Raw genomic sequence first — 16,525 nt, forward strand, 5'->3', positions numbered from 1 at the left:
GGCTCAAGGCAGGAAGAAAGAATTGGACAAGAAAAAGGAGTGAACATGGAGTAGGGTGGGCTTAGCCCAGCCAGGTAGAGTGATGGGTAAGAGGAAGAAATGGATGAAATAAAATCTAGACTGTTAGATTGACTGCCTTCCCCAACTAGGTCCTATTAAATCTTCTGACTTCAGCTCAATAGCCTTCAGTAGTCAGAGACTTAACAGTTATTTGTTTATATTTTATAAACACCTTTTGAGCTTTTCTTCTATGTAGTTTTATTTTGATGTAATTAATATAAAGCTCCTGAGTACTGGGATTAAAGGCATGTGCCACCATACCCTGCATTTGGCAAAGATTAACTGTGGTTCAAGACAGAGAAAAGTATGCTATCTTTTATTCTGTACAAAGGTATTGCTGGGATTTGAACCCAAGATCTCCTGCTTACTAGACAGGTGCTTTAACCAACTAAGCCACAGTACCAAGGCCTCACTCCTCTCTTAATTACCAGGAAGTATATTGTGCTTACTAGGACTTTTACCTCAGTAGGTTGAGTGTCTCTTCAGCAGAGTTCAATTAAAAAGGCCAAGCAAGTATAGTATCAAATTGAGTATTGCCAAACCTACCAGACCTGAAAACAGAAATAACAGCTTTTGTTTTGAATGTGAAATTAAAACCCAACATTCATATCAAATACACCTTCAGGGGCTGGAGAGATGAGTCAACAGTTAAGTACATTGTGGTACTCTTCTAGAGGATCTGGGTTCAATTTCCAACAGCAGCTCAGATCTGTCCATAGCTCCAGTTTTGGAGTATCCAACACTCTTCTGGCCTTGGTGCATACCAGACACACAGACATATATGCAGCAGAACACCTATACACATAAAAATAAATAAATGTTATAAAAATATTGCACAGTTTCATTGTAATGTGTATGTGACCATATTTTTTTCAGGAATATAAAAATTTAAGAATTCAATAAGTCCCTTTCATATTGCATGTTAAATAAGCAGATTATAAGCAAGCAACCAAAAGTTTACAAGTTATTTATGCTTACTTAAGAACATTTTTCATTGTTGGTTTTCTTTCAAACTGTAACTTTGTTGATTGAGATTTCTGCTGATGATTGTATATTTTGGAGATGTAGATCTTGATAAACACTTGAACAGATAGCACCATTTGATTGTTATGATGAGTCCATGTGGTTAGTTGACAAAAATGCCTTTGATAAATATTTCTTATATAGTCTACCAAGTCACTCAGCATTTATTTTATTAACCAATAGCCATAACAAACTGAAAATGCTTCCTGAAGAAATTACAAGTTTAAAAAACCTGAAGGCACTTCACCTCCAACACAATGAGCTGACGTGCATACCTGAAGGCTTTGAGCACCTTTCCAGCTTAGAAGATTTAGTAAGTGATGATTCTTTGATTTTTGCATGATTTGGGACTGGTGGGATTTTCACTAGGCTGAGGAAATAAATATATGATTCAAGTTATAGGACACAGACAGCTTATTTTGTGAGTAGTTTACCAGAAATTAATTTTAATTAGATTGCCAAACTGCTAACAGTTATACTTCAGAAGTAGAATTTGGAAGAGAAACAATGGACATGACTTTGTTATTCAGAGACTTTTTTCTTTTATGTTTTTGAAAGAGGGCATTTGATAAGATAATCATAACTTCAGTTCCAGAGTATCCAACACTCTCTTCTGGATACCAGGGTGTAACTGAAGTTATAGACAGTTGTGAGTCATGTAGGTGCTGGGAACCAAACCTGGGTCTTCTCAAAGAACATTCAGTGCTCTTAACCGCTGAACGGTCTACCCATTCCCTATCCCAGAGGCTTTTATACCTTAATAGAGTACAGGAAAGCAGTCTTCAAAGTATATCAGTTCTTTTTTTTTCCTATCCTCTCTATATTATATATTCTATTTTCTGTGTTACCCAATGGCCCTGGGTTGCATATTCCAATCTCTTCAGTGCTCACTTTACTCCAGTTTTCAAATTGGCACTTTTTCTGGCAAAGCTTTCATGCTGCTGTTTCATCTTCCTTAATTGGAGTCAACCATAAGTCAGTACAGTATTGTTTAATAATTTTAAGAATAAAAATCGTAGACAGTTTGTATTGCTTTATATATGGCAAGGTAAGTAGGTCTAACCCTTAATAAAGTAAGAAACCAATGCTTATGCAACAACAGGAGATTTGTCCTAAGTCATACAACTATAAAAGAATGAAATTAAAATTGAAAGATGGTAGTTTGCCTCCAAAGCACATTCCTTTTTTCTCCTTTATAACAGGATGAGAGTCTACCATAAGGTGCTTCAACCGAAAGGCTCAGTCCTCTCACTGAGGCTACAGCCCGTAATATGTGCTCTCATTATTTCATACTGGGTTCTTATTGTCCTTGGCATGTTTTAGAAAACTGATTTATCATTTTAGCCTTAAGTTTTATTTCTTATTAATGCAAAAGTTATTTCTGAGTGTTTAAGTATTTATTCTATATGTATACCTTCCTTCATTTGTCTGTCCTATGTGTTTGTCTTTAAAATTAAAAATTGTCTTTCAATGTGATCGTATTGGAAGAAAGGTTTGGGAAGTAAAAGGCATTTGTAGATAAAATGAAAGAGGGAGCCATGAGACTTTCATATAAAAATTTTAATTTTGTAAGTTAACTATAGAAAAATTTAAAATATATGTTTATTTCATGTGTGTATTTTTGTGTGAGTGTGTACCACATTTATGCAGGTGCCGAAAGAAGGTGTTGGAGTCCTTAAAGCTGAAGTTACAGGTGGTTGTGGGTGATGGGAATTGAATTGAGTCCTCTGAAGAGCAGCTAGCTTGCTCTCTTGACTGTGAGTCGTCTCTCCAGTTCCAAAAGTTGTGGGGATTTTTTTTTTGTTTTTTTGTTTTTTAATAAAGGGCGTAATTTAGAGGTGAAAATTAAAAAGAAACCTTGTAATAAGTGAAGTTTTCTCTTTCTACTTAATGTGTTACCAGAGGTCATTTGCATAATGAAAGGATATTTCAATTGAGAATTTTTCTTAAAGATTCTATATTAAATAAAATACCAATGTGGGAAATACATCAAAACAGATTAAAATATAAATACCTATAATCATTTAGGCTACTATTTCCTGACATGTAGAACTTGCTTAGCCCAACAGTGCTAAGTAAACATTTGTTAAAAGAATGGCTTGGCATAAATATGGATCAGCTTATATATCATATTGGCTTTTAAAAAATTGTTGTAAGTGTATGATGTTTTGCCTGCGTGTACGTCTCTGTACCGCATGTGTGCCTAGTGCCTGCAGAAACCAGAAGTGGAACTGGAGTTACAAGTGGTTGGGAGCTGCCATGCAGGTGCAGGGAATAGAACCTGTGTCCTCTGCAAGAGCAACAAGTGCTCTTAACTGCTGAGACATCTCTCCAGCTCCAAGTGTTCTTATATAATAATAATTTGACCATCTTAATACTATTTAGAAGTTAGAAGGGATTATTAAAGTAATTTGAGTTCTTCACATAGTTTTGGAATTTCTTAATTTCGTTGTTAGGAACTCTTCATTTTCAGTAATTAGTTCATTTTGGAATAATTTTGGAATTATGAAAATACTGTAAAAATACAGTAAAGAGAGTTCCCAAATGTCCCTAGCCTGACTACCAATTTTTTTTTAGAATATCTTACTCGTTGAAAATTTTATACATGTATTCATTATATCTTGATTATGCCCACCCCAACTTTTCCTTCCAAGGCACTCCCATCTAATGCCCCCACATTTTCCTTTCCTTTCTTCTTTTTTTTTCTTTTGTGTAACCTGGTGAGTCTAGTTAATGCTGCCTGTTGGAATGTTGGCTTAACTTCTTGGCTTGATCGGTGCAGGTGATCACAGCTGCTGTGAGTTCAGTGGCTTTGCCATGTCTAGAAAACAGCACTCCTCCCCATCCTCCAACTCTTACATTTCTTTCTACCCACTTCTTCCTCAGTGTCTCTGAGCTTTGAGGGCAGTGTTATGTTGTATATGTCTCGTACAGGGCTGAGCACTCATTTTTCTCAGCACTTTGACTAGTTGTGTTTATATTAACTGTTGCCCACTGCAAGAAGCTGTTCTAGTCAAGATTGAGAGTAGCACTTATCTATGATTATAAACATTTAGAAGTCAGTTTAACAGTGTGGCCATTTAGCAAAATAACAGTAGTAAGTTCCCCTACCTCACTCCCAGAGCCTATGACCTCCCCAGCCTTGGGCTTTTGACCATGTTTACAATGCCAGCATGAATTCTCTTCCACGGAGCAGGCCTCATATCCAAGCATAAAGCTGTTGTTACACTCGTAACAGTCAAGCCTCTACTGTAGATACATATTGCCTAGCAGGTCAGTATTGCAGCATGCAGGGTCCGGTATTGAGTAAGCTCATTGTATCCTTTCTTCCCAGTGGCTACACCTTCTAGCATTCTGAAAGCTAGCCAGCATGGAGGAAGTTTCCTATTCAGTCCAGAATATAATTATATTTTTTACTTAGCTTACACAGTACTTTTTTTTTTTTTTTTGGTAAGATTTTTCATACATCCTAGTTTTGTTTAGCCCCCTTCCCCACCTCTCTCTGCTTCTCCATCACCCTTCCCTATCCTCACTTAACCATTTAACTTCCAGATTTCTCTTACCTTCTTTTGTATCACATGTTCTACTGCAGAGGGATTGCATAGTGAGGTATGACTTGAGATTAGTAGACACTGTCATGTAAAATTCTTTTGAAGTAAGAACTGATTTTAATTTCTGCTCATGACTTTCATGGACACATAGTGGTCCTGTGTAGCTAGAGTTTTCCTGCCTGACCCACAGTCAGGACAAATCTCTGTCACCCGCCAGTCCCACAGCCTCTCAGACCCGACCAAGCAAACACAGAGACTTATATTGGTTACAAACTGTATGGCCGTGGCAGGCTTCTTGCTAACTGTTCTTATAGCTTAAATTAATCCATTTCTATTAATCTATACTTTGCCACATGGCTCGTGGCTTACCGGCATCTTCACATGCTGTTTCTCATTGTGGTGGCTGGCAGTGTCTCTCTGACTCAGCCTTCCACTTCCCAGCTTTATTCTCCTCCTTGTCCCGCCCATACTTCCTGCCTAGCCAATGGCCAATCAGTGTTTTATTTATTATCAGCAACACATGTGACATACAGAGCATCCCACAGCACTTCCCCTATTTTTTTTTTTTTTTCAAAAAGGAAGGTTTTAACCTTAAAGTAAAATTACATATAATTTGGGAATTTGGGCGTAGCTTCTCTTACTACTTCCTGCTGGAGGGGGGCGCTGTATCTTATGAGGAAACAAACAAAATTTTAGAATTATGGAATAGGCCATGAGGGTGTATCGTCTGAGTCAGTTGCCTTCAAATCGTTCTGGATGTTGGATCATCTGGGCCATGGTGTCATCGGAGACCTTTCAGGGGGTCTTGGCTGGTCAAACCTGATGTATCTTAATCTTGAACAAATCCATAGCCTCTGGCTTTCTGTGGGAACAAAAGCAGAGACTCTTTTCCAAAGCAACATATCCTTATATCCAAATTTTGAAGTCAGGGTACCTTTAAAATATACATTTTGGCATAACTCAACAGCTTTTACAATCAAATGTTTTTCTGCAGTTAAAAATCCCAAAGACAACACAATCCAGATTCTCTGTGTAATATTCATCTCACGTGGCTTATTTTTTATATTAATTTTACTGTCTCTTTAAAGACTTTATTTTTTTATCTATGTATTTGTTTGTATAACTGTATATATTCCTTTTTCTCTCTCTTTCAAGCCTACGTACATTTTTACACACATTGTAAACTATTACATCTGAATCTGTCTTATTGTGAATCTATTGCTTTAAACTGCAGCAGCTGTGGCTGCTGGCTCTGCCCACCTCAGCTTCCCAACATGGCTACGTTTACCACCAGCTCTGGGAGCTATCATGGGTCTATGCTTTTATCCAAGCAGTGTGTAGTCCAGAAACCTCTTTTTTTGTTTTGTACCAACAAAGGCTAAATCCACCATGCAGCTTAATGTGCCACTTGCAGAGGCCTCATTCCTGCCATACTGCAGGTCAAGCACACACACCAGAAACCCACCAGTAGCTCAAACCGGCAGCTGCTGCTCATTTGAGAGAGACAATTAGGAAGCTGTTTTTAGCTCCGTTTTAGAATCTTTTTTCTCAGTTTTTAGGTGGAAACTCTTGCCACCACGTTGGACGCCATTTGTAGCTAGAGTTTTCCTGCCTGACCCACAGTCAGGACAAATCTCTGTCACCCGCCAGTCCCACAGCCTCTCAGACCCGACCAAGTAAACACAGAGACTTATATTGGTTACAAACTGTATGGCCGTGGCAGGCTTCTTGCTAACTGTTCTTATAGCTTAAATTAATCCATTTCTATTAATCTATACTTTGCCACATGGCTCGTGGCTTACCGGCATCTTCACATGCTGTTTCTCATCGTGGTGGCTGGCAGTGTCTCTCTGACTCAGCCTTCTACTTCCCAGCTTTATTCTCCTCTTTGTCCCGCCCATACTTCCTGCCTAGCCAATGGCCAATCAGTGTTTTATTTATTATCAGCAACACATGTGACATACAGAACATCCCACAGCAGTCCTGCAAGTGTTGAAGAGGAGCATTTGAATGAATCCTGGTTTATGAGACAGTGGCTGAAGTTGAAAATACCTGTTCCTCTGAAGTTATTTATCTCTCATGTTAAAATTTCTTCATAACTCTGAAATTTCTTTCATGGGTATCTATTTACTGCTATTTACTCATTTATGGATTCATTCTGTCCTCTTTTTAAAGGATCTTTCAAACAATCGTCTTGCAACTGTGCCTGCTGGTTTTGCTTTGCTGTCCAGTCTGCTACGACTCAATCTTTCCAGTAACCAGCTGAAGAGTTTGCCACCAGAAATAAGCAGAATGAAAAGTAAATCTCTATATTAAATACTGTATGAATTCAAAGCTAATGCAGCTTTCTTTTAGAAAAATAATAGGATAATTATAGAGAAAGTAATTTTTTTGTTGTAAATGCAAATGTTCCTTAGTAAGATTTTCTCCAGACCATTATATCTAGGGTCTACCTAAAGAATGACTACCAAAAGACATGTAGACATATGACACAATGAAAATGTGATTGGGAGTAGAGGAAAAGTACACACTGGGAAATTGATGAAGATCTGCTTCATGCTGTCTTAGTGTGTTTACTCACCATCGTTTCCTTCTCAGCTGTCTCCACCTGTGATGTATGGGGATATAGCTGTAGCTTCTCCGTGGCTTGGAAGTAATGATACCAAGTGGGAGTCCTGCTTTGCCTGAGTGCCCAGATTGTTAATCCTTTTTTAAAATAATGAAATATCAAAAGTTAAATAACAGTTTAGAGTGTTGCAGAGGTAACATTAAAGAACACAGGTACATTTTGATGCCTGTATATTTGTATTCTTGACTATCTCATAGCTCTTAATTTAGAGTATAAAACTTTTTTTGTTTAAAGGCAGAAAACATAACATGGTTAGTATTTCTGGGTTCATGACTGCACTACACCACCTATTATAGACTGTTTACCATAGCTAATCTTTTGCTAATAATCTATAAGATTTTTTTGAGAAAATATAATTTGATAAAGATTTTGAGCTATGCTATCTCATGTAACTCAGGCTAGCCTCAGACTTGACCTTGATCTTTCTGCTTCCACCTAGTGCTGGGATTACACAGGGCAGTTGCCATGCCCTGCTCCTGTTCATATTTTTACATCTCTATTTAATGAAAGAAGTCATAGATGTGATTTTTCTACAATTGTTTGAAAATAAGTTTGAATTAAATTGTAAGTCTTTGATGTTTCACTTTAACTCTGCTATTAAAGAAATTATTTTGGGCAGGCCTTGACCTTAGATACTGGTACTTACTTATTTTTTCCATTTTCAATAATATTACTGCAATAAACTGTAGCCGAATTATTTGCCACGCTAAACTATATGTATATAATGAGAAGGGCAATGTAAGGAACATGGCTTCTTCTTTCCTCTTTCCCCGCCAAGATCAAACTCAGAACCTTATGTGTGCTAGGCAAGTGCTACCGCTGAATCAACTAGAAGGATATTTTTTGTTTTGTTTTGTTTTCATAACTGGAGCATGTCAAGACAGCAGCAGAGCATCTGAGCTCATACAGCACCCTGACGACTCCTTGACAGTGAGTTTCTGTTTGTTGTTCGTTACTGGTGAACAGAGCCCATTCTTACATTCATGTTATGCTGTGTAACTAGAATGCTGTTTCTCTTGTTTGCCATTGTTTTAGTCACAGTTGTTCTGTAGGGTAAGTGAGATAGGATTTTTTTTTTCTACTTTAAGGACTGGTAATTATGGGATTAGAGATTAAAGTTTAGAGCTGAGTTTGTATCCCCCCACTCCCACTGCACTGCTTTATCCCTCGGCCAGTGCTCCTGATCTGACCCCACTTTACAGTGACCTTTCTCCTTAGGTTTTGTTGATTTGTGGGTGTTTTGTGTGTCTGTGCATCATGTTTGCAGAGGTCAGAGGAGGATGTTGGATCCCTTGGAACTGGAATTATGTGTGGTTGTGTGTCGCTGTGTGGGTGCTGGGAACTGAACTGAACTTCTGAAAGAGCAGCCAGTCAGTGCTGTTAACTGCTTAGCTTTCTATCCTGCCCCTACAATAAACTTTTGTTTAAAGAATTTTCTAGATTTGAGTGGATCACTTCACCACTTTTTTCTCCCTCACTATTCTAGTCAAGTAATATATAAACTGTTGGGGCAGGCAGGGCACTCAAAAATATTAAACTTTTAAAAATGAGATTTTTTATTAGAAGTTAAAAGTTGTACTACTTTTTTTAAAAAGTAGTTAGCATCTTCCTATACTAAAAAGGAATTGAAGGTGGCATATCAGTGTAGGTTTGGATTATGTTAAAATTGACAGCTTGAAGTTAGGAAAATAAGTTGCAGAATGCATAATTGTTTATTCTAGTACAATTGGAGGGTTGAGGATGAATTTTCTGAAAAACATTTTCAGTCTTAAACTGGAAAAATCTATAATATAGTTAAGGGAAAAAATTCCTTGTTAAATCCTTAAAGAATACTTTTTTTTCTTTTGAAAAGAAAGACACACATCAGGCAAGAATGATGGTGTGCTTCCACAGTCCCAGCCATCAGAGTGAGGCAAGAGGTTTGGGAATCCAGATCTGAGCCCAGCTTAGACTCTGTAGTGAGGAGGACAGCTACCCTGTCTCTAAAAACAAACCAATGAATGAAGAAGAAATATCCAGGAGATGAAGATGCTGAAAGTAAAGACATTCTTGACATACAGGGTTTGATCTTGTTGGACACATTAGCTTAGCTATTAGGGAGAGCATGTTGGAGCTAGGGAGATGCTGAGTTGGCAGAATGCTTGCATACAAACATGAGGTTCTGAGTTTGGATCCCTGGCACACATGTAAAATCTCTGTGCAGGGGAAGTGGTAACAGGAAGACCTCTGGGACTCAATGGTCTAATCATTGAGGTCCTGGTTCATTAAGAGACACTGTCTCAAAAAAGAGGTGGGAAAGTTAGAAGATACTAAACAGCAACATCTGTTCTTCACATGCACAAGCATATGTACCTGTATGCAAACATACATGTGTACATTACACGTAAAATTGAACACAGAGAAGACTGAGAAAAGGAAGAGACAACATGGATAGATAAAAGAATGGGAGGGAGTATATAGAAATCCAAGGCTTGCATAAAAATATGAATATGTCTGAGCCACTACTGGCCATAGGATAGGCCTATCACATTCCCTCATTCAACAAGTATACACGTATATTTAGATGTCTTTAGTTACACTAAGCTTTTTTAAAGAGGAGTAAATAGCTCATACCACTTACATACTTTAGAGTAGTTTAGTAGGGTACCTGTATTTTTAACTGTATTTCAAAGGTGGTCTGGACTATTCAATATTGATTTTAATATTTAATACATTTAATATTTAAATTTAATACATTTCTCTTTAATTAAATGTAAAAATCAATTTTCATTCATTTAGTTCAAGGACACATGCATGCTTTTGATTGTCATATGTAGCAGGAATCTTAGAAGGTCTTATTAATAAAATCAAACCTGTAGCCAGATATTGGGGTGAAGCTGGAAGATAGAGAACCAGAACAAGCCACAGCTACCTCACCTCGCCGGATCCTCAGCTGGTCTTGTTTCCTCAGACTGGAGGCCTCTGAGTCCTCATCCAGAATGGATCTCAGCTGAATTGCTGCTCAAAAGCCTGAATGCTTAACCAGGCCAAAATGCTTCTAGTTTCTGGTCTTTATGTGAGTGCCACCATTTTCTAGCCTCTGTATCTAGTGGCTGTCTAGTCTCTGACCCCAGATAAATTTATTAGGGTGCACGATATTTTGGGGAAAACAATACCACCACAGTCATATCTATAGGAACAGGCTCAGAACTCTTCATTGTGACATGTTTATTGTGATTTGATATTTTTCTGGGTTAAAGTATTTTTTTATGGTCTTTGAATATGTATTGTAGGATTAAAGCATTTGGATTGTGACTCCAATCTCCTGGAGACTGTGCCCCCTGATGTGGGCAGCATGGAATCACTGGAATTACTTTCTTTGCGGAGGAATAAATTACGTGTTCTACCTGAATTTCCTTCTTCTAGGCATCTAAAGGTACTCTTTAGTTAATACTTACACCATTGTATGTTTTCCAAAAAGTTATTTATGAAATTGAGGTTTTTAAAAAGTAGCTAATCTTTGGTCATAAGTATTGTATGAATGGTATTTTTTCTTTGTTGGTATCTTTCAAAATTTTAGTCTACTACTGAGAGTACTGATAATTTGTTGGTAATGAAAAGAAATAATCATTTTTCAGGAGTAGGGATTTGTGTACTTCATGTGGTAAGTAGTTTGTGTGAGTTGAGGTAAGGTGTTCTGCTGGGCTGTACTGAGAGAGACCCATAGCCACAGCAGGGAAGGTGTGGGCGTCATTCTTTAGGTTGCCACCTTTCAGGTTTTCCTGATTGCAGTGACATTTCCAGATTAATCTTTTGACCCTTAGTGTAGCATTCATGCTGCCTCCTGGGTTTGCTGTGCCTTAGTTCTGTTTTGGTGTCAGGAAAGTTTCTTTTAAGTAGAATCATGGTGGTGAATTTTTAAAAGTGCTGGAAAATTTCATTCACTATGGCAAATTTTTATTGCTAATTTTAGATTCTGTTAGGAAGGTGGCATATGTAATGGTCTCTAGTGATAATTCTGTAACATACTTGTTACCATGGAAACAGCTTTGAATGGGTTCATTTGTTTTGAAACTAGTTTTTCATCAGTACTATGTTTAGATTTATACTTTTATTTCTGTAAATGTAATTAATAAAGTGAATGTTTCTGCCAGGTTGAACAATAATTATTTTGAGATTGTCAGAAAAATGTTTTCCTTTCATCATATTTTAGCTTTAAAATGGCTTATATCTAATACCATGATAATTACAGTGTTGATTTTTCCCTGTGTTGCAATGAATTAAAACTAAGAGTATTCACACTTGTTTTCATTGTTTAGTGTAAAGCTGAATCAAATTTCTTATACACGGTTTCATAGGAATTGTACCTAGGTGAAAACCAGATCGAAATGTTAGGGGCAGAGCATCTTCAGCACCTGCAGGCCATCCTTGTGCTGGACCTAAGGGGCAACAAACTGCGGTCTGTTCCTGAGGAAATGGCCCTGTTGCAGTCTTTGGAAAGACTTGACTTGAGCAACAATGATATTAGTAGGTATGCTTAAAGATTAAATGGCTAGAAATTAGAATTCATTCTGCATTGGATTGTAATTAGTTTTTGTAATCTTTTTTTAAAAACTATTAGTTATGTATTGAGCTCATACTGTATACAGAGAAAGATTAGTTTTCTTCCTTGGCAGCCAAGTTAATACATTAATGAAGGCAGATGTGTAGACACATTTCAGAACTTGTTTTTTTTTTTTTCTTCTAAGACAAGGTTTCTCTATGTAACAGTCCTGGCTGTCCTGGAACTCGCTTTGTAGACGAGGCTGGCTGAGATGGCTCATAGCTGGTTGTTTTAGCATCTCTCTGGGAACACTGGGCAGATAGAGCAGATACTTTATAGTGCATGTCTTTTAGCAGCTTTAGTATGAAGTTGGAAATGTATCTGGCTGTCCCTTTGAGTGTTTAGCATTAGAAGGGAAATATTTAGGTCTATTCATGGCTCTTCCTTGAGATGATTACATGATATGTTGTTGTCATTTGTTACTTTGTAGTCATGCCTTTGATTGTGTTAGACTTACATGTACTGTTTACATGAAATCAATCTGTTCTGTAGTCTGCCCTGCTCATTGGGAAACCTTCATTTGAAATTCCTGGCACTAGAAGGAAATCCTTTAAGAACCATTCGAAGAGAAATTATAGCTGTAAGTACCATTAGAATTTAGCACCTTATTTTTAAATTAAAATTCAGGTATATGTGTTGATGCACAAAACTTCCAAGTGTGCCTTGCTAACAGTGAGCCTCTGTCCCCACCTTTCAGAAAGGAACTCAAGAAGTCCTAAAATACCTGCGAAGCAAGATCAAAGGTATTGCCATTTCCTCCTGTATTTTGAAGGGATGTATAAAAAGAGATGATGTTAACAGAACATGAACTTAAATGTTCTCTGGATATGGATATTAGAGGAAGAGTGTCTGGATATTAGAGGAAGAGTGTCTGGCATTTGTGGTTCAAATTCTGTATTCATACAGGCTATCACATATAAAAGTGCTTCAGAGACTAGAGAGAGGGCTCAGCAATTAAGAGCACTTGCTGCTCTTGTAGAAGACTCAGGTTTGTTTCCCAACATCTACATGGCAGTTTACTAGGGGAACTAATGCTCTCTTCTGGTCTCTGCAGGCAGAGAGGTATGCACATGGTACACATACATACATGCAGGCAAAATGCTTATATACATAAAAGAAAAAATAAAACATTTAAAAAAAATTCTTGAATTCATAGTTGTAATACTGTGTCCTTTGGATTTGTGTTGAAATCTATTAGCTGTTAAGTGTCATTACAAAGTTTAATTTTTTTCCTTTATTTTTTATTTTATGTATATGCTGGTGTGCATGCAGTGACTGTAGAGGCCAGAAGAGGGCTTGGGTTCTCTGGGAACTGGAGTTACAGATGATTGTGAGCCATTGTGTGGGCTTTGAAAAATGAGTCCAGGTCCTCTGCAAGAACAGCCAGTGCTCTTAACCACTGAGCAGAGCATCTCTCCAGCCCCTAATAGAGTTTAGTGAGTATCTAGCTCTATAGCTCTGCAAAAGGAGTAAGCTTTACTTTAAAAAAGCTTATACTCTAGGTTCTGACTTATGAATATATGGGTAGGATTTCAATGTCCCCTCTCCACTCATGGCTTTAGTCAGCTAATGGTAAAAGTTATGTAGAAAAGCATTAACACACACCAAAGATGAGAGCAATGAAGTCAGTTTGGTTTTAATGATATACAAAGTTTTTTATTGTTTGAGATAGTGTCTCATTATGCAGTCCAGACTGTCCTGGAACTTTATGTAGATGAGGCTAGCCTCCAACTCATAGAGAGCCTCCTGCCTCTGTCTCCCAAGAGCTGAGAATAAAGGCCCCATTGCTTACTTAATATGTTACTGATGGTATGATATATCTCAGCTTGTATTTCATGTTCATCATTTTAGTGCAAACTTGAGATTGAAGAAAAAAGTAATTCTGCTAATTATCACTGTGTAACAAACCACCCCAGAACTTCACTTGTTACTGTATGGGTCACACACATCCCATGTACATGTGTGGAGGTCAGAGGACAGCTTATAGGAGTTCTCTTCTTCCACCATGGCAGTTTCAGGGATCAAACTCAGGCTTGGTGGCAAACACATTTCCCTGCTGAGCCATCTTGCCAGCCCCAAAGATTGGTGTTGTTTGTTTTCTTGGGTGCTTGGTTTTAAATTTTTACTTATTATTCTGTATAGGATGGGAAGCTCTTACATCAAGGTCAAAGGTGACTTTCAGGACTATTCTCTCCTTTCAACTTTAAATGGGTTCCAGGGATGGTCAACAAGTTTGTGTCACAAGCTTATTTTACCTTCTGAGCCATCTCACCAGCCCTCAAATTTTTATAGATAAAAAAGCAAGGCTTGGCATATTGGTGCATACCTGCAGATGCATCACTTGGGAGCAGAAGTCTTAGGGTCAGGAGTTGAAAGTCCTCCTTCCCTGCACAATGCTTTCTTGGATAAGTATAGGGCCAACTTGTGCTACTTGAGACCCTGTCTCAAAAACAAAAAGCCACATGAACTTCACAGAGATTCCAATTACACACATATTTCCATGAAATAACCTCTATTCATATGTGAATAAAGAAGCCACATGTACAGCTTTATTCTTTCCAGAAACCACATAAGCAGAAAAGTTGAGAGTTCAAGCACACCTTTAATCCCAGCACTCAGGAGGCAGAGACAGACAGATCTCTATGAGTTTTGGTCTACACAGTGAGTTCTAGACTAGTAAGGCCTACACTGTGAGATCCTATCTTTTTTTTTTTAAATGGAAGTTGAAAATAACTTATCTTAGTTCATTTGGACTGCTGTGGCAGATTACCATGTATTGCATGACATAAGTAAGAGAAGTTATTATAAATACTGATTGTTTTATAGAGATTGGAGCCAAGCTGAGGGCAGTTGACTTAAGGATTTCTGGATTAGCTGTGTGAACACAGTATAACCTGAATTCCTAAAAATAGGTTTGGGATGCAGAAGATGGTCAGTATTACAGGATGTGTGAACAATCCACTATTGCTGGTTTTGAAGATGGAGGAAGAAGGCTGTGAACCAAGGGATGTGTGTATCTTCTAAAAGCTGGAAAGGGAGGAAAACGATTTCTCCCCTAGTGGGAAGGCAGCTCTTTTCCCTCTTATCTACCCAGACCCATTTTAGAATTGTGAAGGACCCTCCTCAGGAGTTTGTGTTTTAAATGACTGCCATTCATTGAGCACTGGCTATGCAAAAATGAAGTCCTGGGTCTTATTTTCAGCTCTGTAAAACATTCAGAGTAAATTAAAAACAAATGAACAAATGCCACTTGAGTTTATGAAGATCTGTGGTTATAAAGTAACCACAGAACTGCCTACAAGTTGTTAGTAAATGGTGCAGTTTTTATTCTATTTTCAGTTGCATTGAAGGCTTGTGCTTATGAGCAGTATTGGAGCCACCGTCACGTTCTCAGACTTAGGGCAGAGCCGACCAGCCATGTTTTCTCGCTAGGTATTTTTTGGTCTTTCTACTCCCAGTTCCTTGTACTGTGACAGCCAGAACACAGAAGCATTGTCACAGTTCACGGGGTAAGCTGGGTGTAGTGGCACCCACCTTTAATTCCAATACTTAGGAGGCAAAGGCAGGCGGATCTCTGTGAGTTCAAGGCCAGCCTGGACTACAGAGTGAGTTCCAGGACAGCCAGAGCTTTTACTGAGACCCTGTCTTAGAATAACAACAACAAAAACAAAATAGTTTGTGGAGTAAATGAATAAATCTGCCATTGTGAGGTCTAGACATAAAATTGCTACTACCTATGCATTACTGACTTATGTGTATTTTTTTTTCTTTCCTTTTTGGTGATTGAAAAAAAAAATCCCTCCCTCTTAGGCTTTTCAGAAAATGACTATGCATTTTTCTTTCCCTTCAACAGAGGATAATAAATCAAACACTGACACAGTCTTCAAAGTGAAATAGGTTTACAAAGGTGGCAAATTTTTTTAAATTTTTTTTTTTTTTTTTTTTTTTTACAAGAACCTCTAGGTTCTCACTTCTCATTTCCCCTCAGAGCATTACTGGCACATTTAGATTGCATGGATTTCTACTCCTCCCATGAAAATAGGCTTTCAGCCTGTGTCTGTCACTCTATGTGCCCTGCATACCCTTTTGGTCTATTCTTTGAGTTCATCTTCCTTTGCCCTCCTGTCTCACCAAGTGAATGACTAGAAATACCTTTCAATGTCTTTCTCTCTAGATTTACAGGAGTCCTCTTTTTCAACCATGTTCCCGTCAGCCACTTGTGCTTTTTTTTTTGAACATACAAGTTATAATTCCCATTTTATTTTTTCAGTTTTTTTTTTTTTCTATCTTTATGAAGCTTCCTTTTTTACATGGGCTTTGGTATAGGTCATGGTGTAGCAGGTTTAATTCGTGGTGGGGGTGTTCGGTCCTTCGGGGCTTCATGAATCAAACTCCTGACTTCCTTGCTGTGAATGGCACAGCTCACGCAGTGATGCAGCTTGACACAGAGCTTGGGAACCACACAAGCAACAATGACACTTGCTTCGGAAATGTTCCTGACGGCAGTGACCTCTACAGTGCTTCGAATGACCAACTTCTTAATGACGTTGTCTTTGGGCACTCACCAGGCACAGTTCATGATCGAATTGGCTGCACATAGCTGTGGCCCTTTTTGGAACGACTGTTGTTTCTTCTTTTTTGGGTCATCTTGGAGCCAACACCCAAAAGAGCAGGACTTAC

General features: G+C 38.1%; 1 protein-coding gene, 1 non-coding gene and 1 pseudogene across 5 annotated transcripts in view; 1 reads left to right on the forward strand and 2 right to left on the reverse strand.

Annotated features, from left to right (window-relative positions):
- Nucleotides 1-16,525, forward strand: part of Lrrc40 (leucine rich repeat containing 40) — a 41,594-nt gene that overhangs the window by 7,031 nt on the left and 18,038 nt on the right. For all 4 annotated transcript variants that reach the window (XM_059266509.1, XM_059266510.1, XM_059266511.1 and 1 more), the window contains exons 4-9: nucleotides 1,267-1,396; nucleotides 6,810-6,933; nucleotides 10,536-10,678; nucleotides 11,601-11,773; nucleotides 12,338-12,425; nucleotides 12,543-12,588. In XM_059266509.1, coding sequence (XP_059122492.1) covers nucleotides 1,267-1,396; nucleotides 6,810-6,933; nucleotides 10,536-10,678; nucleotides 11,601-11,773; nucleotides 12,338-12,425; nucleotides 12,543-12,588 — 704 coding nt within the window. The remainder of the gene's footprint in view (nucleotides 1-1,266; nucleotides 1,397-6,809; nucleotides 6,934-10,535; nucleotides 10,679-11,600; nucleotides 11,774-12,337; nucleotides 12,426-12,542; nucleotides 12,589-16,525) is intronic.
- On the reverse strand, nucleotides 390-463 carry Trnat-agu (transfer RNA threonine (anticodon AGU)). Its single transcript has one exon. It is a non-coding gene; the product is annotated as a tRNA-Thr (tRNA).
- LOC131913700 (small ribosomal subunit protein eS26-like) lies at nucleotides 16,152-16,492 on the reverse strand (annotated as a pseudogene).

Source organism: Peromyscus eremicus, chromosome 6 (assembly GCF_949786415.1).
Source record: "Peromyscus eremicus chromosome 6, PerEre_H2_v1, whole genome shotgun sequence".
Taxonomy (NCBI): domain Eukaryota; kingdom Metazoa; phylum Chordata; class Mammalia; order Rodentia; family Cricetidae; genus Peromyscus; species Peromyscus eremicus.